Consider the following 23,512-nt stretch of genomic DNA (forward strand, 5'->3'; position numbering starts at 1 on the left):
ATAAAATATGTGATGATAATATTGATCGAGCAATTGATGTAAGTAAGTAAAAATATATGCGCAGAATTGAGAAAATAGTATTTATGGAGATAAATTGTAGCCTATCACAGGGCAAACATGTGAATGTTCACGGTGCATTTTATGCAAACAACTCTAATCATAGTTGTAACTCTATATTTACAGTAGGCATAACTGTCATTGCGTATGTGTATGCAGCATGAGTCAAATACAATCTTCTGTTCGTGAACAGTTGTATTTCATTCATTAATCTGACTATGCATCCGTGCATTTAATTGCCATTGGCTCGTGTGATAGTAATATGGATCTTAGTAGTATTTTAAGTGATAATTGATAAATAAATCTTTAACATTTCTTGGTTCGCTTGATTTTTCAGAACATTTTAACCAAATGCTTTCAAAAAGTGGTGGGGACAAAATCAGCCATTTCAAAAAGTGGTGGGGACATGTCCCCAGCGTCCCCAGTGTAAATGACACCTATGTCTGACCCACCTTGATAGTAATCACTCACTACACCCACACACGCTAGTGTCCCAAAGGCAATGAAACAAATCCACACTCAAGTGTGTTTAACACAACACTAGGCTACACCCCAAATGGGCCAAATACCCCCCTTCAGATGTCCCAGGGAGAACCCACAGAACCCACTTAAATTACAGATCCCATAAAAATAAATAGACAAAACACAGCAAATTTATAAAGGAGACAAAAACAGCAGCATAGTTCGGGTCCGTGTATCCTGCTGATTACAGATGCGCTTACAGGGCTCCGAGCTGGAAGCATGGCGTTAGGTAAAATAATAAAGTAATCACATGTTCTGTGGATCATATTTCAACAGGAAACACATTAGATAACTGCAGGATGTCATCAGACAATGAATAAATGTGTGTGTGTGTGTGTGTGTGTGTGTGGGTGTAAGTAGGCTATATTCTTATATAAGTATCTCAGCCTCCTTTATCTGGTTGCTGTTTGGCATTATTGGTTGCTGTCACTCTTTAGATGCTAGTGATTGGATATCGCAAAGTGCAAACCCCTACTGGAAGAGACCCCAGGGAGGAGCAAAACGCAAAGAAAAAAGAAGGGTGGAGCAAAACGCTGAAAGTTAACTTCATTTTACGTAACTTTAAACGATATAGGCCTAAGCCTTGTTCATGTTTTATTTGTGTTACTCAAATTATGTAAAACTAAATTGGATCGTTTGGTCTACTGTATGTTAAGTGTAATATTATTGTCTTTTTCGTCGCGCTGTCGCCTAAAGCTCAGAGTTTCTCTCGTGTGGAACTCGCTTCTCACGATCGTGCATTAAGACGCAAAACACTCGAGAGCTTCAATCAGGACTGCAACAAGGTTAGTCTAGTGTAATGGTGTGAAGGTATTTGAGTGTGTTTGGGGACAGTAATGTACAATTTGCAATACGTTGTATTGATTATTTGAGAATATAAGTAGTGACGCACTTTCAATAAGAACCTAACGGAACTGAAACTAGACTGGGGCGACATTTTTATATCAGGCATATGCTTATTTATTTTTCATGTGTATTTCCATAATCTAAATTAACAGTGTTGTAGCAATAGCCTAAATTGAATTGTCTCGCAAAAGTGGATATCCTTAACTGCATGCAATTACTGAATTTGTTTACTTTTTGTAAACTTTATCGTGAGACAGCGCATGCTGGATTCTCTTGATTTTAAATTTGTATATAAAAGTCGCCATATATGTGAGCTCGTGATTAGTTTTATATGACGCGCTGGATTATGTTGAGTTGGAATGAGACAAAAAAGAAGAAAATGTATATGGCACATTGAAGATCGCCTGTTCATTGCTAAATTCAGCTCTCTCCACTGCAATCAGACCTCCACTTTAATAGGCCTACGTTATTTTAGCAAGAAGAGAAAACATGAATGAAGTGTAGTGGCTATATTATAACATATCGTGCTCAACAACTGTTTGGTGTAGAAACATGACATCATTTGAAAGCCGAGACTTTGAAGGTTTGATTTTGGAACTTTGGCTGTTTTATTTGCGCACTGTGGATTTGTGCTCTGCTTCCTCAGAGATGTTTGATTGGTCTGCTGAGGCAGTGACGTATCGTGTCAATAGACCTCCATGTGAATCTGTATGGCGTTCCCCTCGACTTTTCAATATGACTTTGCAACATGCACTCACGAACGTCTCACTCAACGTCTTATTTTTTTTTATTATTTTTTTTTTAATTCTGCTATTCAATTCAAGGCGCAGACGAGTAAAATCACGCAAATCACGTGTCCAGTCAGACGTCATTCACGTGTGGCAGTGAAGTTATTAAATATACCAGTAAAGTTAATAAATATTTAAAATTTATATATATATATATATATATATATATATATATATATATATATATATATATATATATATATATATATATATATATATTTTTTTTTTTTTTTTTTTTTTTTTCTAACACGAATTGCAACACTGACTATGAAAACTCAGATTCTAGCGGTTAATGAGAACACATCGAAAGTCTTTATCTTAAATGTAAGGTCCACTGTAAAGACTACATTGTAAAGTTAATCATCAAAGTAGCTATTAACTAAAATAGGTTTATGTTGAACTATTTTAATATTGAACAAACTAATAAATAAATATTTTCTTGATGTGTCTTTAAACCATACTTGTAATGACAGCTCACAATATTGATATTTTTGGCAGCCAACTTTTTTTTTTTTAATTGCTGTAGTTTACAATATTCCTGACATAAATGTGCTTAACCCTCTGGTGCTCCTCATTTGGGAGTCACACTTGTTATCTTCCCAGTCAAAAGTGACCAGACACCTAAAAATGAACCCCCCCCCCCCCCACCCCGTAAAACCAATGTAATATATTTTTGTTCAATAATATTTTTTTTTTTCGTTTGTATTTTGAGAGGATTTGATGTTACGTATTAACATTTATGCAATAATTATGGTTCATTTTTTCCATTAAAAAAAGTTTTTCAAATTTTTAAAAATATTTTTTCAATTAATGCAGTATTTCAGATTAATATAGAGACTAGGCCTTTTAAATCCAATTTTTGAATTCAGATAAGCTCCATCGGTTGAGAGAAAATATAATAAAGCATGTTATTTCATGGTGTAACCACTAGATGCCTGTATAGCTTTCTATGGAGAGGCTTGTAAATTCTCTAGTAGTTTTTGGACAAAATGACTTACTTTTAAGATGTGGATTATTATTTAAGTCTTCTGACTCAGTTATGCTATATGGTAATAGCCCTACCAGTTCATTTGTGTATTATTGTGAATTTTAAAATTCAAAACAGAAAAGTGCACCATCACTGTAAGAAAAGATACACCATATCTACTCAATAAAAATGAGGCAACAGATTACAAGCAATATTATTAATTAAATTTCACAAGGTTTGGTATTGAGTAAATATTAATTAAATGAGACCCTTAATAGTTATCCATTTAATATGAGTAGATTTAAATAGAAAATAGTACATAATTAATTATAACCTAAACAAAAATATTGAGTTGATTTGAAAAAGATAAACTCCCTTATGTGTAAATAGTACTAATAAAAAATTATTTAATTCTACATATCATAATTGAGTAATCATCATCTACATTAATCTGCACATTGATTTGAATTTAATCAATGCAATGAATTAAATCTAAATATTCCTTTCTTATGAATAATATGGCCCAGAAAGTACAGAACTTAAATACTCAAATAATAATTTTATTAACAATTTACTTTTGTGCTTTCGACACATTGTAGCACATCATTGTACACTGCAACCACAGTCTCATTTCAAGCCAGAAGTTGGATCTTGCATTTCAAACCAGACATTTGAAAAGGACAGAATGCTGACTTCAAAATATTTTGTAAAAACAAAAATAAATGCCATATTACAGAATGGTGATGTGTCCATAAACCTGTTTACATGCTTTCTCACCTCACTTAGCCACTAAATTGGGTCAATAATGATCTTAAAGAAAAATCCTCCAGAGGTGCATGTACCAAAACAAAAGTAGAAAAGTGTAATTTGTACGGAGTGAAAACCATTTCGTACTTTGAACTAGAAATCTCACTGACATTCGTGGGATAAGAGTCCAAATCAGTGCTAACTTACAAACATAGCACTTTCAGATGTGCAATTCCCAAGCTCTGTAGAAGCTAAACATTGTGTAGCAAAACATGTACACTGCAACTACAGTCTCATTTTCAAGCCAGAAGTTTGCTCACAAATTTCAATGAAATCAAATCACCAAATAACAAATACAATTAGCATCAAAATGTACTTTTTGTTTACATAAACAAAGTAAAAACATAAAAAATGATGGCCAGATTTTAAAAGAGTGTCTTGCAACATGTTATATAATGTCACTAAAATATACAAGTTCAAATAAAGTTTTGACAAAAAAGATCTTAAAAAGATAAGCCTCACACTTTAGCCTTTATATATATATATATATATATATATATATATATATATATATATATATATTTATAAAAAAATAATAAGTCAAAAAAGATAAATTACTGTGTATAATACACATTAGCTTATCTTTTGTTATTAATAGTAAAATTTGGTTTAGCTAGCTAGTTAAAAGACATTCATCACCTGTCATCTTTCTGTTAAATTATGTTAAATTGTTAATTTTTTTGGAGTTCGGCGGCCGGGCTCACGAAACTCCAAATATCAAACTAAACACCGCTAATCAGATATGAAACAGTATTCTGTTACTAAAATGTTTTCAGAAACTTTTAGTGTACGGTTTAGCTGTAAAATGAGAGAGTTTGTGCCATGTTAAGCGTCCTCCCCTCCTTCTAAAGTTACGTAAGCTAACTAACTTAAGTGCTAGCCGCTATGGACGGACATTACCACACTAAAATTAACAGATTTATGCATTAAAAGAAATAAAATTGCGGCTCTAAAACATAACACTGTTAAAGTAGAACTCCAGTCCAGTTTTTGTACATTTGGAGTGCTGTCAATACAGAGAACAACGACAAAAATCGGTGTTGCCTACACCGTGTTATCCTCTTTTTAAAATTTGCACCCTGTTGACTTCAATGGGGCAAGTTTTAAACCTGCTTTTAGCCTCTTAACATCCTTGATGTGTCATTACAAGTGCACATAAAATGTGAGTGATTCCTTCTGAGCACGCCCGCCGACAGGGGGGGACAAACGGGTCTGTTGTCCCGGGCCCAGGTTAGAGGGGGGGCCCAGAACTGGGCCCTCATTCAATTATGGAATAATTGAAAATTATTTTGTTTAAATAGGCCTATTTGTGGAAATAAATATGTAATATTTGAGTTACATAAAAGCTTTTTATTTGTTTTCTTCCTTATTGTCCTTGAAATAGTGGTCAAGAACCCCTCCACCCCCCAACACAAAAATGGTTTGGCCACTGATCAAAATTTGATGTTGTCATTTGATTTGAATTTTGAAGTTCAGTTCAGTTCAAAATGTCCGATCAGCTCAAGTCCGGTGCTCAGAAAAGGAAAGAAAAGAGGAGAAGAAGAGAAGAAGAAAATAGAGCCCTGGGAGATTTTCTAAACAAATATTTAAAAAAAGGTGGTGACGGTGAAGCTGTAACTAGTAAAGTCAACGTAGAGCAAGGTAGAAACAGCGCAGCCAACGTTTACGAGACTTGTTAGGGGTTTTCCTGCATTTAATTTTTTTTTTAAGCAAATTTTTTTTGTCCTGCCAAAGCCTTATTTGATCGGTGAGTTATGTAGAATATAATGAATTCGACTGCTGCGCTTGACAGGGCGATAACGAGCAGAGAGAGCCCCGGCCGCGCGCGCGCACTAACGTCTTCAAACAACACCAGCGCTGTCTTGCGCTCTCTCCCTCGCGCATATTAATCAGTCAACTGACACGATAGTAAAAGGTCGGAAGACCGCAGTTGCACGTGGAGCATTGGGAGATTTTTCCTCTTGAATTACGCGGGGTGTGAATTGTGCTAAAAAAAACTTTGCCTTATCTTTTCCAAAAAGCGTTCCGCCCATTCAGCTGACATAACCACAATTTCAGTAAACGAAAAAACCTATCCAGTGATGAAATGTTTTCTGTGTTGACACAAATCTTGTGCGATGTCCTAAACACCCGAGATAATCACACAATGCGTGCCGTATACGCAAACAAATGACTCCTTTGAACCATTCACTTTAATGAATGGTTAAAACAACTGATCTGTCCAACACTGAATTGGTGTATAAAAAAATCGGTCACACTTTACAATAATGTTTCATTTATTAAAGGTGCTCTAAGCGATGTCTAAGCGTTTTTTAGGCCATTTTTTTTTTGTCACATACAACAAACATCTCCTCACCATCCGCTAGCTGCCTGTCCCCTGAACACACTGTATAAAAAAAAAACGCGGTCTCTGTAGACAACCCAAGCTCCACAAACAGCAAGAAAAACCAACTGGGCTCATCCGCACCACGAAACATAACAAACTGCTCCAGCCAATAACCGACAAGAAGGATCTGGGGTGGGGTTTGGGGGGTTAGTGCGCGGATGAGGAGGAGGGAGGGTCCAGCTAGCCTCCATTTTGTTTGACAATACTTTAAACGTCAACTAGAAGTGAGGTCACCCAACATCACTTAGAGCACCTTTAAACTATAGTTAACTACATTAGTTAACATAGGCTACTATTAATAAACTGCACTTCTACAGCATTGTTAATTTTCATTTTAATATTTAGGCTATTAATAGCCTACATTATTGAAATCAAAAGTTGTATTTGTTAACATAGTTAATGCAGAGGATAGGAAGAGCAAGGGAAAAGGAGAGATCTGGGCGCGGGGGGGGGGGGGTGGCCCATCAAAGATTATCTCGTCCCGGGCCCAGGCAAGACTGTCAGCTGGCCTGCTTCTGAGTGAACACGAGTGGATCTGACTGCAGTAGATGTGGAAGATATGTATAAAAATGATGTTATTTAAGCCAGCGCAAATACCTGTGTTTACATCCTGTTTTCGGTTGAAGTCCACAGTAGTCGATTGTCGAGTTCACGCGCATATGTTTAGTACCTATGATCACGCGCGTGAACTCGGCAATCGACTACTTTGGACTTCAACTGAAAAATTTACAAAAACTACAAATTTACAAAAAAATGTGCTCAATGTTAAAAGTGACCGGAGTTCTCCTTTAATAGACTGACTTCACGTGGATTTAGCTAAGTTACCTTCACATTTGCAAGTGGCAACAAAACAGTGAAACAACAGAGAGAAGTTACGTTACCTGCCTCGGGAGGACGAGCTCCACACACGGTAAATAAAGCCAACGGAAGTGCGTCAAGTGCCGTCTGAAATATAAGATGCTCTTCATCTTCTAACCCCAAAGGTTTCTCTTTATGGAACCTTAAAATTAAACCCAATGTACTTATTTACGCAATTTCATAAAAACATACTGAGGATATGATATTAACACGCGAAGGACCTACCTAGGACCACACTAGGTAGCCTGCTCATAGACAGTATGAGCCTGTTGCATTTTATTTTTTTTAATGGCGCACTTTGACAGGAAGTGCTTTTCAATTAAAATTTGCCTGATTACATTAATTTGAATTTACTCAATATTCTCTCCATTTGGGATTAGATAAATATAATGCTTAAGTTTTATTTAACTACAATGGGTAGATTTTATTCCAAACATTTGTATTTGAAATTTAATTAAATATTTGCCTCAATATCAAAAACACAATTATATTGAATACATTTTAACCAAAAAACATTCATTCAAATCTACATGACCACAGAATCATTTCTTAGTGTATGTACTACAATCCACTAGTGACCCCCAAAACTCCAACACAAAAACTCTTATTCTCAACATTACAGAACATTACTTACAAACAAACAAACACAAACAACAAAGATGCATAAATAGGTCTTAAGTTCATAAAATGTATTATCTGCAAATATTTCACAGGTCACAACAGTTTAAAATATAAATGTATATATGTATAAAATGGATATATATTATTATATATATATTTCCAAAGATATAAATCTAAAATATTTATGAAAATCTTCTGGATCTGTTTTAAAAATGAAAGATTATTGCAAAAAGTGAAAAATAACAATAATAAAAACTAGTTAAAATTATTATATTGGTTAAATTAAGACTGTCTATATTTATGTCAATTATATGTATGTACAGTGCTATGCATAAGTTTAGACACCCATGCTAAAGTTGACTAAAAAGAGGAATAAAAAATCATCTTTTGGAAACTGAATTTAATGCCTTTTAGGAAATTAGGAAAAATCCAACCTTTAAGGACACCAATTTTCTTTGTGAATGAATAATGTATCGTAAATAAATAAATGTTCTTCCCTAAATACAGGGTGCATAAGTCTGGACACCCCTATGTTAAATTCCCATAGAGGCAGGCAGATTTTTATTTTTAAAGGCCAGTTACTTCATGGATCCAGGATACTATGCATCCTGATAAAGTTCCCTTGGCCTTTGGAATTAAAATAGCCCCACATCATCACAGAGCCTTCACCATACCTAGAGATTGGCATGGTTTTATTTCAGTTAGCCTAATAGCTAGTTTGATTTGCATTGAGAGATGATCTTATGGAAAGTACTCCATCCCAATCTTGGTGAAGTGTATGTGATTATGTGGGTCTATTTTAATTCCAAAGGAATAAGATAGCTCACTTCATGTTAATTTTGTAACAAATACTTAAAGACGCAGAGTATGGATATTTGATGCCAAATATACTTTTTATTTTAAAATGCAAAATAAACATTAAATTAAACATGGAAAACGTACTTCCCATTTAAAAAGACACTAGTATCATTTTACCATAAGGTTTCATTTATTTCATTTATGTGGCTTCAATAACCAAACACATTTAAACTTGTCCAATTTCGTCAGGAATGCCCCTTATTCTGCCCCGAAAGTTCTTTAGAGGGCATTTACACCAATTTGCATGATTGGATAGCTTTTTGATCAGTGAAAATGCATGAAGAGGACAAGTGTAAATAGGCCCTGAAAATTAAATATATTTAGTTGTTTATAAATGCAAATATGAAATATGCAGTCAAGTCAAGTCACCTTCATTTATTTAGCGCTTTTTACAATACAGATTTTACAATACAGATTGTTTCAAAGCAGCTTCACAGAGATAATAGGAAATGAATGGAACAGAGTGGAATGAATGGAATGTATCAAAAATGATACATTTTTGTTGTAAAATCATTATTTATTAACTTGGGTATCGCTTAAATGAGGTCGTTTTCAACTGAAAACTGAAAAAAAAAATGTCATGCGTTCTGGCCGTTCATCCACACGACAACGGTGCCTAGTGGCCCAGAACACAAAATTTTAACTAGGTTCCAAAGTGTAATTAGTTTTACAAAAAAAAAAAAACAAGTTTGAAAACAACAATAATCTCAGTGTATCTCGTGCGTTTGGACTATAGGGATGCACATTTTAATGTGTACTATGCGACAGGCACATAGTCTTTCTTTACAAAGTGACATCGCCAAATTACTTGTCTGGCCTGCATAATACAGCATTTTTAATTGTTTCTGCGGATCCGTGTGAACGAGAATCAAAGAGCAAAAGAGTATTTAAAAAAAAAAAGATATATATATATATATAGCTGCAAGCAGCGATTACGGGCCCAAGCCGGTGGCACCGCAACCCTGGTGCCTTTAGTTACCTTTAGTTACATCTTCAATGTATTTTTATCATGTTGAAAAAGTTTGGTGTGAATAAAATAATCCACTTAGGAGGAGTAGCTAAAAACTCAGAGTCTGACATACCCAAAAAATCCACATTCAAACCAAAATATCTGACTTCCTGTTGCTCGGAGCTAATGACTGTAAATTAGAAAGTTGTCCGGCTCGATGAGACAAATATGCGTACTGATTTTTGTAACTGTGGGTAAAAGTAACCCCCCCACTTTTGTCAAAAGCATTTTGAAAGTGACACACTTCCTGCTGCCAGTTGGTGGCGCTATAACTTTGACTCACAATAGTTAGATCCATCTGATCAGCCTCTTACCATGAACACACTGCTGAAGTTTCATCAAGATCAGTTAATGTGTGCAGAAGTTATACCACTTCGTGTTTCTCTTTTCTCGCCATAAATTCGTGTCCTCGCCACGGCCAAACCGTTTGAGATATCAAAAATCCGTCCGCAATTTAGCATCCTCAATGTCTTGCCTTCATGCTGACCAAGTTTGGAGGTGATTGGATGAATTCTCTAGGAGAAGTACATCAAATTCCACAGCATGCGTTTTTCAAACAACCCATAATAGCCAACTTCCTGTTGGGCGGAGTTTTTCGACCCGATGAGATCTATGTGTACCGAGATTCATATTAATTCATGCAAGCGTGTTTGATATATGGACCAAGTTTTCAGACCCCGTTCAAGGGGGTGCTGTCGAGCCCCCCTGCCACGCCCAGGTACCAGCTTCAGCCCGGCCCTGATGGCCGCAGGATCTGACCTGTGTGCAAAGTTTCAAGAGTTTTCGAGCACGTTAAGGGCCCCAAAAGACCCTGAAACCTTAAAAAAACAATTATAAAAGCAACTTTATCCTAACAGACAAATCCCCCCCCCCCCACACACACACAGAGAGAGAGAGAGAGAAAATTCTCCAGAAAATCCACATTCAAACCAAAATATCTGACTTCCTGTGGGTCTGAGGTTATGACTGTAAATTAGAAAGGTGTCCTGCTTGATGAGAACAATACACCTACCAAGTTTTGTGATTCTAGGAAAAACTAAGCCCCCATTTTTGACTAAAGGTGGCGCTACTGAGCCCCTCACCACGCCCGTTTCTGAAACTTTGCACATACTTTATAATAAATGTGATGTGTCTGTCGAGTTTCATGCATTTTCAAGCATGTGAAGAGTCTCAAAAGCATCCGAAAAGAATATTAAAGTTTGATGCGTTGCCACGGCAACAGTATCTAAGATATCAATAATCCTTTCACAGGTCTACATCTGCCGTGTGTCTACATTATACACATAAAGTTTGAAGCAAATCGGGTAAAAATAAGAGGGTGATTTCAAAGCATTTTGAAAGTGACACACTTCCTGCTGCCAGTTGGTAGCGCTATAACTTTGACTCACAAAGGTCACATCCATGTGATCGGCCTCTTACAACGAATACACTGCAGAAGTTTTATCAAGATCAGTTAATGTATGCAGAAGTTATAACACACTTCCTGTGTCCCATTATTCGCCATAAATTTGTTTCCTCGCCACGGCCAAACCGTTCGAGATATCAAAAATCTGTTCGCAAGAATTCATCCTCAATGTCTTGACTTCATTCACACTCGGATGATCGGATGAATTCCCTAGGAGGAGTATTTCACATTCCATTGTATGCGTTTTCCAAACAACGTATAATAACCGACTTCCTGTTGTAAAACTTAGAGCACGAAAGTTGTGCGGCCCGATGAGATCTATATGTGTACTGAGTTTCTTATTATTACATGCAAGCTTGTTTGATTTATGGACCAAGATTTCGGACCCCGTTCCAGGGGGCGCTGTCGAGCCCCCCTGCCACGCCCGGGTACCAGCTTCAGCCCGGCCCTGATGGCCACGGGTTCTGACCTCTTCAGAGTTTTTGAGCATGTTAAGGGCCCCAAAAGTGGCAAAAAGGCAAAAAAAAAAAAAAAAATGAAAAAAATAAATAAATAAATAAATAAATAATAATAATAATAATCCTTACGAAAACAATAGGGCCTCCGCCCTTTCAGGGCTTGGGCCCTAAAAAACATATAGACCTATTAATAAATATTATTTTGTGTTTAGCAGGAAATGAGTTGTCAGTGTCTTCTGCGAGGTGGAAACATGGATAAATTACAGGTGAGTTCAACTTTATATTAATGCGCTTTATTTTGGAGAGTAAAATTATTTCTCTGGTTTCATTCTCATTTAATTGAATAAAAAAATCTATTTATATAATCAGTTTTATTGATTAGTTTTCTTTTTTTAAAATGTATAGGAAATTGGTAGTTCTGTAACAAGTAACAAATACATGGATAAGATAAGATAAGATAAGATAAGATAATCCTTTATTCGTCCCACAGTGGGGAAATTTCAGTGTTACAGCAGCAAAAATTTAGAAATAAAAATAAATAAATACAAATAAATAAAAAAAAGAGAATATACACATACTATACTAACAGTATATACAGTATATACACAGAAGAATATAATCGCAACTTTAATCAGCTTGGATTGTGCACTTTTTCCACAGGAGCAGCTCTGTGATAATCTGCCATTTTTCAAACGCATTGTCACAGCACTCTAAAAAAAAAATGCGTTAAAAATAACCCAGTTGGGTTGTTTATAGTCAATGGGCTGGGTAAATATACACTGTAAAACCCAAGTTAAGCGAACTCATTTATTTTGAGGACACCGATTATCTCAATTCAATTAAGTTTAGAAAAAACAATTAGGGATGCGCCGATCCGATATTCAGTATCGGTATCGGCTCCGATACTGCCATTTTGGCCGGATCGGGTATCGATCAGACGAAGCCGATCCAAATCCGATATTATGCGTATTACTATTCTGTCATTGTTAAGCCCCACAAAAGGCACAAATGTATTATAAAGCACTATAACGTTTTCGTGCACTATATTATAAGTGTTCAGAAGACATTTAATAGTCTAATATGAGGTAGAAATTAATATTTAAGTCGTTAAATTCAAGTTCAAGTGCTTTGAGCTGCGCGCTGTGACTCGTGTTGCTTCGAGCGCATCATTCTGCACACGGGTTGTGCATAAGCGCTTTGTGCCGCACTGTATTGGAGCCTTTCGTATTATAATACTTTTGCGCAATGAAAGATTATTAATAGACTTTCTTGTTCTGCCCTATCTTTCATATGTTGCTGCTTCAGCTGCGCTATAAAAAAAATCTTAATTTTATAGTAGGCTAGCCTTCATTTTTTAAATCTTTTTAAACTTGTTTTTCATGAATGTATTTTACAACAATACAAATTGCAATGTCTAAAGTTTTACCAGATTTATTACTACACTTGTGATTTTTCTAGAATAAATTTTACTGATAAATTATCCACTAATCTAGTTTATAATAGCATTTTTGTCATAGATTATGATCATACATTTTTTTATTTGTTTTTCTTTATAACTAAGTTGTCTAGTCTGTATTAAGTAGATTGTGTTTAACACAAAATAGTGATTATCAGTTCAACACACAGAGTTACAGAAATTCTACTTGATTTAAAAAAAAAACTGCACTGGTATCGGTCGATACTCAGAATGTTTGGTATCGGATCGGATCGGTTCTGAAAAAACTGGTATCGGAGCATCCCTAAAAACAATAGTTATGAGTACTCTAAAATTATTTTATTTAATTGAGTCCACTAAAACAAGGGTATTCTTTAATATACAATTAAACTTTACACTGCATTCAAATACTTAATAGCTGAAACTTCACTATATTGAGCAAAACCATTGAAATTACAAACTTTAAATGAACTCAGAGCGCTTGCAGTTACTGCTAGCAGGGCCGTAGCTAGAGGATTCGGGGCCCCCTGAAAAAAATATTGATGTGGGCCCCCACCATCCTCCACCAATATCATATACTGTACAATAGATGAGCATGGAGGCCCACATACAGTATAACAGAAGAAGGTGATGTTGTAAAACCTTTATTTTAAAAGTTAAATTTATATAAAAATTACAACTAATAAAAATAAATTGTTAAATAATAATAAAACCAATGTAAAAAAAGTAACAGCAAAATAATGTTTTTTCCCCCATCAGGGAAACAGTCTAATTCATAAATCAAAAAGTAAACATTTATACAAGAATTACAAGAATGCAGTCAAATTTAAAAAATAACCTCTTATTTTTATTTTTTTAATAAAGATAATATTATTAAATAAAGCTAAAATTTATTCATTCAAGTGCATTCGTGTTTTATTGATGTAGGCTATAATAAATACATCATGAGCCGGCAGGTTAGGTGCATAATGCAATGCGTCGTGACTCGTGTCAATTTTTAACTCTGTTTACAATAGTGTAAAAAGACAGGGATTTTGAACACGTAATCATTCGGTCGATGTGGTGCGCATAGATAATGAAGAGTGAGTACCGGTAGCCTACCCGACAGGCTGTAGACGGTAGTTTTCTTATTTCCAGCGAAATAACAATACAACTTGTCTTCAAAGAACGTCTTGATCGACTGGGATACAACAACTCTCCTGGCCTCCCTCTCATTCTTTTCATAGCATTTCTGGTGCCCTAAGTTATGTTTTCTTTTCCCCGACATTTTCAGTCAATCTCCTGCTCTTCCACCAAGTTCATCGTTAACTTCAGGCACTGCCGCCTCAACTCTGATTGGTTCTGTTCACGAGCTGGGGCGGGACTTACAATTTTATTGGGTCGATCCATAGGGTCGATCTGATGTTTGTCACTGACTGAATAATTAATAAATACTAAACCGGACTAAACCATTTATAGGGAGGTAAGAGAATATTTTGAAAAAATATTTAACCAAATTGCATGTTTTCGTGGTTTTTATTTAAATCTCAGGCATACAACTAATATAAATATTAGAATTATTCACACAACAGGGGCCTATATAGTATAACTGCTGGATTTTGTGGGGCCCCCTGGGCAGTGGGGGCCCCTATAATTGTCACCACCTTTCACCCCACTAGCGACGGCCCTGACTGCTAGCTCACAATGGCCCTCATTTATCAAAAGTGCGTACACCAAATTTCCAGCGTACACCCAAAACCACGTTGACTTTGAGATTTATCAGTATGGACGTTGGCGTACGGCACACTAAAATCCTACGCCAGCTCAGGAGGTGGTGTACATGTACACACGTTTTGAGTGCGGGAATGCGCAGAAAAACAATTCCTAACACCACAAAACGCACTGACAAACTAAAAGATATATGATATATTATGACCCACTGTAAAAAAACAACAACATAGTAATTATAAACTTCAGTGTTTATTTTTGTGCAACATGCTTCAATGTTTAATTTGTGTGATTTTACCAAAGCATTTGATTTGTAGGCATATGTATTCCTTCAGTTGCGAGCCTGTGCGCTTTACCTGACGTTTCAAGCCTTGTTTATACTTTCGCCTGGCTCCGCAGCGCGAGTCTCCGCAGACTGCGCGCGCACCTCCCCAAACGGACGAGGCGTTTATATTATACTCTGTTTATTATACTCTATACTCGACGCGCTCGCCGTCGTACTATTCTTTGAAACGATGGTTAGGCCAGGTTTAGGCCCGGCAGGTGCGCACGGACTGGGTTCAGAAATTAAAGGCTTTCAATGACCAAAAAATAATTCAGATTGACAAAATAATAAAAATGACATTCTTCTTCTTTTAAATAATAATAATAATAATAATAATAACGACATTCTTCTTCTAAATAACAATAAGCGTCATTAATAATAAAAATCATAATAATAAGAAGAATATTACAAATTGTCATGCAATTATTAATGTGAATGAATGGTACTCCACATCACAACATAATTACTATTGTACACCCCAATACATGTGACGTTATACGAAATTAAATGCTAATTGTTTCAAAACACGTGCTGTAAAATAATGCATTGTGATAGGTCATTTGCTCATCCAAGTTTCTCTTCTTTGCCGTCTTCCGTGTGTCCATGTAAAATGAGGGCGTGGGGGAAGCGGAGACTTGAATATATAGGGGCGTGTTATTCTAATGACGATCGATTTCAGCCGCGGCATTTATCAAGGGCAGGTATTGCGTACACCAGAATTTCAGAGGTACGCACAGCTTCATAAATCAGGCGGTGAGAGGAGTGTAAGCATAATCTTACGCCAACATATACGCCCGTTTCTACGCAAGAATGATAAATGTGGGCCAATATCACAAACACTTTTTTCACATACTTTTTGCCCAAAGAATCTTCAATTGTGTGGTGTCATTACGATTATTTTACTGCTATAAACGTCTATAAAATAGTCTAACGCTCTGTTAATTATCATAAGAACTTCTGTAGACGTCTGACAGAAATAAAGTCAGTCTGGTTAGTAATAAGTGAAGCTGGTAATGCTGTTAGTGGAGTTGTTCAATCCTCCTCTGCTGAGATCTTCACAGATTTAATGTCTTCTTTTATCTTTAGTTGATTTCATCTAAGGCTGTGGCTGAAGTCAGATGTAGTTCTTGTTTCTCTCCCATATCGTCTGGGAAGGCTGTTTTTTTTCCCAACCTTTATTTTATTTTATTTTTTTATTTTTTTTGGAATTAGAAATAATAGCATCTCACCCCTGTAGCTCATTAATTGGTTAATATGACAGTGTTTCAGCACCCCTTAATGCAGGGGTTCTCAAAGTTTTGATAGGTGAGGGCCAATTTAGGAACCCAACATTGAACTGAGGGCCGCCAAAGGGGTGGGGAAGAAAAAGAAAAAGAAAATACTGAAAAGAAAATCCCATTTGAAATTATTTTAATGACCAGGTTGCATCTCTACAGTTTACATTTATTGAGGCTATTATTATATAACTGAGGCTAAACCTAGCAAATCTTGAGAAAAATGCAATGCAAACAAAATCCCTGGGGTTCTCTACCCTCAACAGACAAATTTGGGATATAACAGTCCTGTGTGCAGTCCATTTCAAGAACAAACTTATTTTGAACAAACAGCCTCAGTGTGCCTTGCTTCTTATCAGCATAGGCCTTATTCAGGGGCAATTCCAGCTACCAAAGCACCACAGGAAAACCTGACAGGGACAGGGACAGAGACAGAGACAGAGACAGAGACAGAGACAGAGAGAGAGAGAGAGAGAGAGAGAGAGAGAGAGAGAGAGAGACTTTTAAAATAGAAGCTTACCAAACAAGTCATCATCATTCATATCTATAATTGCCTGTCAGTCGCGTTTACATTATTACAGATTTGCGCAAATGTTTTGCGCTATTATTATCGATCTTTTTAACCCGTAAAAAAAAAGTAAATATCGACGAATTTTCAGATTTTTGTTTTTAAAATATTCACAAATTAATATGGAAAACATGTCAATTTTACTGGTTTTCTAAGGCCAAATTAGAACCTGGAATTGATATTTTTCCCACAGTGCTGAATATAGGCTAGCCTGTGTCTCTGGAACCACAGCCCACAGAAAGGTGAGTTATAGAATAATGATAATAAATGTGTCTGAAAAAACAGCGAGGCATTTTAATTATTTATTAATAAACTATTGTTTACTAAATGTCGGGTAAAAACATATCTCCATCTCCGCTGTTAAGCAGATGCGCTTTTAGAGAGAAATGCACCTTTCATACGGATAACATCAGTACATCTCAACATCATGTTATCAGATGTTATCGCGGGCCGCCAGAAATGTTTCTACGGGCCGCACTTTGAGAACCTATGCCTTAATGTCACCTATATTTTAAGAGTTCAGATGCAAAAACCTCTAAATGCCATCTGAAAATTAAAAATGATCATTTTTATCAAGCTCGTATTTTTAAGTTCAGTAATTTCACTTAAATGGCAATTAATAGGTAATTTCCGTTGCCATTTAAGTGAAATTACTGAACTTAAATATACAAGCTTCATAAAAATGATCATTCTAGGAGGAAATTTCAGATGGCACTTAGAGGTTTTTGCATCTGAACTCTTCATATATAGATATTAAGGACAAAATCATCCTTCATTCATAAGATGATCTTAAAGGGGACATATCATGCTAAATGCACTTTTTTAGCCTTTAAATGCATTTTGTTGTTAGTGTTTAGAAGTACAGAAAAGTTGAAATTATTCTCTTCAGGTGCTTCGTTGATATCTTTATATTCTGTTTTGGTCTTATTTTTCAACCTGTTCCGATTTTTCTGTTATCTATGACGTTTTGTGAACTATTACGTCACAGTATTTGCAGCGGAACTGCCAAATAAGGACATTGACTTCCAGCCCAACACTTCGAGCAATCCGCCATTTTTATTTCTCGCTGCAATTTTGTAGTCCAAGCTAAAGGATGCAGAAGTTAAAATGTTCGGTTGTTGGATGTAGTAACCCACACGCTTCATTACACCGTCTAATATAGATGAACTGCCGCGCTTGTGACAGGGCGCATGTTTAACTGAAAGAACGAGCAGAGAGAGAGAGACCCGGTCTCGCGCGCGCTCGCACTCTCTCTCTCTTCGGAGCCAGGCGAAAGTGTAAACAAGACACTGTCTCCAAACTAGATGCTGTCTTGCTCTCTCTCCCTCGCACATATTAATCAAAATAAATCGACACAGTGGTAAAAGGTCGGAAGACCAAAGTTTCATGTGTAAATACAGTAACACACCATTGCGATACATCCATATGAAGACGTTGATCTGCAGGTTCGTCGTCTTCATTTTCATCTCGCTCCGGCTCCGACTCTGGCTCGAACATGTAAGGCTGGATGGACAAGTCTTCCGTTGTTGACATTTTGTTAATAACGTGTGAATAAAAAGTTTCTGTGCCGCTAGATAATCCTATCTCTGCTATCAGACTACAAAAATGGCAGAACGGGGTGGAGTTGAACCGAGTGTCACCTCTGCATCCTGGAGAGGGGGCGGGGTATGAAGTGTCTCGATTGTATTTAAAGAGACCGCACCAAAACGAGTTGCTCTCAGACGCACATCAGAAAAGGGGTAGAAAAGGGGCCTGTGGAGCTATAATAATGAGGAATTCAGACCCAAGCATTGCAGTTCCGCTTTATATAGACTACAAATGTATGATTTATATGTAAAAAGGAATCATTTAAAAGCATGATATGTCAGGATATTATATGCTGAACACTAAAGGGGCTCAATGAACAATATTTTATATGTGAATTTGTGTTTATTAGGAATGTTTCCCAACGATGCATCTTAGCAGCGCACTCTCTGACTGCAGCGATGACAGCAATAAAAGCATTGGAATACCTCCTTCATTCAGTTGTGAGTAAATTTCATAATGAATTTGAGCAACATCAGTTTTGTGTCAGCAGCATAAATCATCACATCACCACCAGAAACCACAATCTTACTTCACAAATAATGTAGTAATAACTGAAATTCATAATTAATGTTATTTATAATAGCCTCTATGAAGTTATATATGTGGTATAATTTTTTAAGACGTATCTCCAAATTGTGTTTCTGAGAGATAAATTATTATGACGAGAGCCATGGATATAGTGATAACATTGTTACAACATTATATTCTAAAACATTCTTTTAACATTTTTAGCGGGAAGTTTCCCAGCGCCAGCATACACAATATTGTGCTGCTTGAAAACACCTCCAAATGCTTTCACTTTCAGTCAAAGTTAAACCGCACCAAGAGATAAATAAGATTTAAAATGCAGTTTCTTTATAAGGAACATGATATCCTGGCATATGTTTACACCTGTAGTTCGGCCTCCTCCTCAAGGAATCCTATAAACCTTGTCATGTCTTGTTACACTGTACAAAATCATAAAAAGCGGTCAGTGACCGCCAGCTACGGCTGCCAAACAAAAACTGTAAAATTAAAGTAAACACCCTAATTAAAATAAAGTGCAAAAAAGTTTCTAGAGAGCCAAAAAGACTATTCTAGGCACGGTCTGGAGCCCCGTATAAGATAACAATGAATTGCAATCGAAAATATTGACAAATTTCAAAGTTACTTATATTGCCCATTATTTATTTTCATAAATGTTTGGTAATGCAGGTGATGGGAATCAAACAGAAGGCATTCTTAAATGGTAAGTTTGTCTTGCTCTAAGATTTGATTTGATCTGTTTATTGATGTTATTAGAAGGACTGCAATATTTCATAGTTAGTGGTTAAACACTTGTACTAGTTCTTATATAGCAATTAGTTAACACAATTAATTCTCTTTTTGAGGCCAATAAAACCATAGAGCACTCAAAACTAATTTCAAATACTCTAATCGTGATAAAACGTTTGATATTTCAGGGAACTTATGAATGATGATTTGAAAAGCAGCATTGAAGAACTGAACTCAGAATTGGACAGAAATCATCAAACTCTCGATGATAAAATAAAGGAGCTGGATGACGCCGTTGATGAACTTGAGTCCGTGCACAAGAACACTATAATGGTCAGTTTGGTCGGATCATCAGTTGGAGCCGCTGGAGGAATCGCAGCCATAGCAGGAGCGTGCTTCGCCCCGTTCACATTAGGTGCTTCTTTGGCTCTTACTGGTGTTGGTGCTGTTGCTGGAGTAGCTGGAGGAGTAACAAGTGGAGCATCAAACTTCACTAACAAGGTCAGGCAGAAAACCCTGCGTGAGAAGATTGAGAATATCATCAGTGAGTTACAGAACACAATCAAGCCAATGTTAAAGCTTCTGCGTAAAATTGATAACATCACAGAGGACATTAAATTGGTGGAGCAGACATTAAAAAAGCAGAAGAAAAAAGAGAGATCAGCAAGAGATGGATCTGATGATGTAGTAAAGATTGTAGGAGTAGCTGATCTGGCTATACTTGGAAAACTATGTGCAGAGGCTGCCAAAGAAATCCGTGTGTATGTGAAGGCTGTCAAAGCTGTGCGTGGGCCTGCATCGGCTGCCAGAGCTGTGCGTGCGACTGCAGAGACGACCACATTTTTCCGTACGGCATCAGCGTTCGCTGGCGTACTCTCTGCTGTGTTTCTTGCTCTTGATGTTTACTATATTGTTAAAGATTCAGTAGAGCTCTCTGAAATGAATCAACCAGCAGACAAGAGAAAAGAAGAAATCTCATCAGAAACACTGAAATATATTCTTCAGACAAAAGCAGCAGCTGATCAGTTTAAGAAGACTGTGGGAAAAATTAAAGATGCCGTAGACAGTGCCGTACCGTAGACAAAACAACCTTTCAGGCCTGGCAAACACACAGAGACGATGATAAAAAATGTGAATGAAGATGGAAAACATTGATAATTTTTGAACATTTATTTGATCATTTTTTTCTTGTGTTTCTGATTTTTTTTCCGTGTGGAATTTTAATTGGATTATTATTATTTATTTTTTTTTCAGTAAAATAAAATTATTATTATTTTAAAAATCAAAACTAAAATGTTTAGTTTTTTTTCCAGTTTATTGGTCTGTTAGGAGAGACAGAAGTGTCTGCATTTTTGTTTATTCTATATTGCTATTTCATTTGCGTTAACAGTCAGTTTGTTTATTTTATTTTGTCTGTCCTTGTAGTCTATTGCATCCAATATGTTTAAATGTTAATAATAGTAAAGAAAGTATTTGAAAAATGGATTTAACCTTGTTCATGTTTGATATACCTTTAAATACAGTATCTGACTGATATTATTGACATGTTCTTTGTATGACATATTCTTAACCTATTATTTCGTTGGATTATTCACTGCTAATTAATCAGTCTATCCCTAGTGTTTTCTGTTTTACTAGTTGTATTTGTAATTATTTACTTTATATTGTAATATTTAGAGCTATGTACATGTTCAAATTGAGATCTTCATTATTTTCGTGCCAAATAAATACACAGTGAGCCAAACAGCGCTTCTGCTTTTTGGAAGAAAAAGTTACAAGTTTGCAACTAATGCTGTATTTTCAATAAAAATATAACAAGATATGTTATAGTAGAGTGCATGAAGTATTTTTTCCAGGACACTTAATTTGTTATATAAATATAGCATATCATTTTAAAAATATCAATACCGTTGTTCCGCAATTCCCTGACCACCAGATGATGCTCAAGAGCAGATGAGACCTCTGACCTCTGAACTCATTTCTGCTCAGAAGACATTGGGTGGTTCTCAGTATCCCTCCCCGTCTCCTCTCTCCTACGTCCTCCATCCATCCTATGACCCGGAAACCGATCGAGCTCCGCCATCTTAGGACATCTCCATTCTCTAATTGCACCGTGAGGAGCTTCCAGAGGAGTTATGAGCGAGGATACACAGGTGTCTCCTATGTGGAAGAGTTTTATCAACTAAACGTGACGCACGAATAAATTCTCCTCCCCCTTCACATTGGTCACAATCATTTTAATTTATACTTTACCTTTGCAGTTTATATAAACCACACATCTCACATATTTCAACAGGGTATCTTGCTTTATTATTATTTACTATTAATTTCTTAAATTACCAAACTAAAACAACATAAGCACAGATCCTTTGAGCGCTGCTGTGAAGTGATTTAGAGTGATTTTAGAAACCATCCTATATTAATTTTTAAGAGATTGGGTTTGGGGCTGGGTCTGTGGGACTGTTTCTGGGGGACGAGACTGAGGCAAGAACAGGAGACAATGGTAAGGAGAATACAGAAGACAAAAGGTAGGCAAAATAAAAAGTAAATCCCCAGAAACAGTCCCACGGACCCAGCCCCAAACCCCATCTCTGCAATAATAGTGAATAAAGGCTGGTTTCTAAAGTACTTCTTCCTGATTCTCTGTATTAATGCTCATGGGTAGCCTAAATGGGTTCCACTCAGACCTTAACATTAAGTATTTTACTGTTATGTGTCAACAAGACATTTTCACCCGGCTATACCCAATGTTTAGATCTGTTGTGGTATTTATGCAAATTAGCACATACATAATTAGATTATGCACCGTTTGTCCATGTTAACAAACCATTTAAAAAAACTTGTAATACATTTTTTGTTTGTCTTGATGTAAGTAATCAACTCAGTACATTTCATGATGGTTAAAAATGTTACCCTATTCACGTAAGAGAAAGAATGAATAGGCTATACTTGGGTCTTTTTCGGAACTTTCCCCTAATGGGATTCTTCTAGGCTTTTTTTTTCCTTACTCAGGACATATTGAGGATACAAAATCAGTTGAGTTTGCTTCTGTTGCAATTTGTTCAAGGTTGACCCCCATTTTGGCTTAAAATGACTGGACTATTTTCCACTCTTGCAAACAGAGGTAGGTTATGAGGTGTGGAGAGACATCATGTATCATTGGAACATGAACAGACAGGGACCAATTTGTAATAATTTTAAAGAATACAATGCAATTAATATAAACTTTCTGACAGTGTGTGGGACATCCGACTACTTTCCAAGAAGGGGCACAACTGATTTACAAATAAATGTTTCACTGATTTACGATTACAAACTTTGAGACTATGTTATTGGTAATACTTTACAATAAGGTTCATTTATTAAACATTAGATAATGTATAAACTAACATGAACTAACTATGAGCAATACATTTGTTACAGTATTTATTAATCTTTGTTAACGTTACTTAATAAAAATACAGTTGTTCAATGTTTGTTCATGTTAGTTCACAGTGCATTAACTTATGTTTGCATGATTTTAATAAAGTATTTATTTTTATTAACAAAGATTAACAAATGCTGTATTAGTGCAGTTCATTATTAGTTAATGTTAATTAATGTAGTTAACTAATGAACCTTATTGTAAAGTGTTACCATGTTAATACTGATTGGGCTATGTAAGAATAAGTTTAAGTAACAACAAATGTTTAATGTTTGATAATGGGTTAAAACCAACACACACATACCACTGCAAATATTTGCCTTTGCAGCTGTCAGTCTCCTCCATTTACTTCTCCT

At 36.0% G+C, this 23,512-nt stretch overlaps 1 protein-coding gene across 2 annotated transcripts; it reads left to right on the forward strand.

Moving 5' to 3' along the window:
• The first annotated feature begins 887 nt into the window (after positions 1–887).
• On the forward strand, positions 888–21,552 carry LOC307155034 (uncharacterized protein). Of its 2 annotated transcripts, XM_079865337.1 has the most exons (7): positions 888–931; positions 1,017–1,134; positions 1,276–1,364; positions 11,795–11,848; positions 18,828–18,918; positions 19,673–19,706; positions 19,921–21,552. In XM_079865337.1, the coding sequence occupies exons 2-7, from the start codon at positions 1,017–1,019 to the stop codon at positions 20,810–20,812; spliced, it is 1,278 nt and encodes a 425-aa protein (XP_079721463.1). In that variant the 5' UTR covers positions 888–931; the 3' UTR covers positions 20,813–21,552. The 2 variants fall into 2 exon arrangements, with proteins under 2 accessions (XP_079721463.1, XP_079721464.1); XM_079865338.1 differs by lacking the exon at positions 888–931 and having other exon boundaries at positions 1,101–1,364; positions 11,798–11,848.
• Positions 21,553–23,512: the final 1,960 nt, after the last annotated feature.

The sequence above is a fragment of the Squalius cephalus genome (assembly GCF_949319135.1).
Source record: "Squalius cephalus genome assembly, chromosome: 3".
NCBI classification, from domain to species: Eukaryota; Metazoa; Chordata; class Actinopteri; order Cypriniformes; family Leuciscidae; genus Squalius; species Squalius cephalus.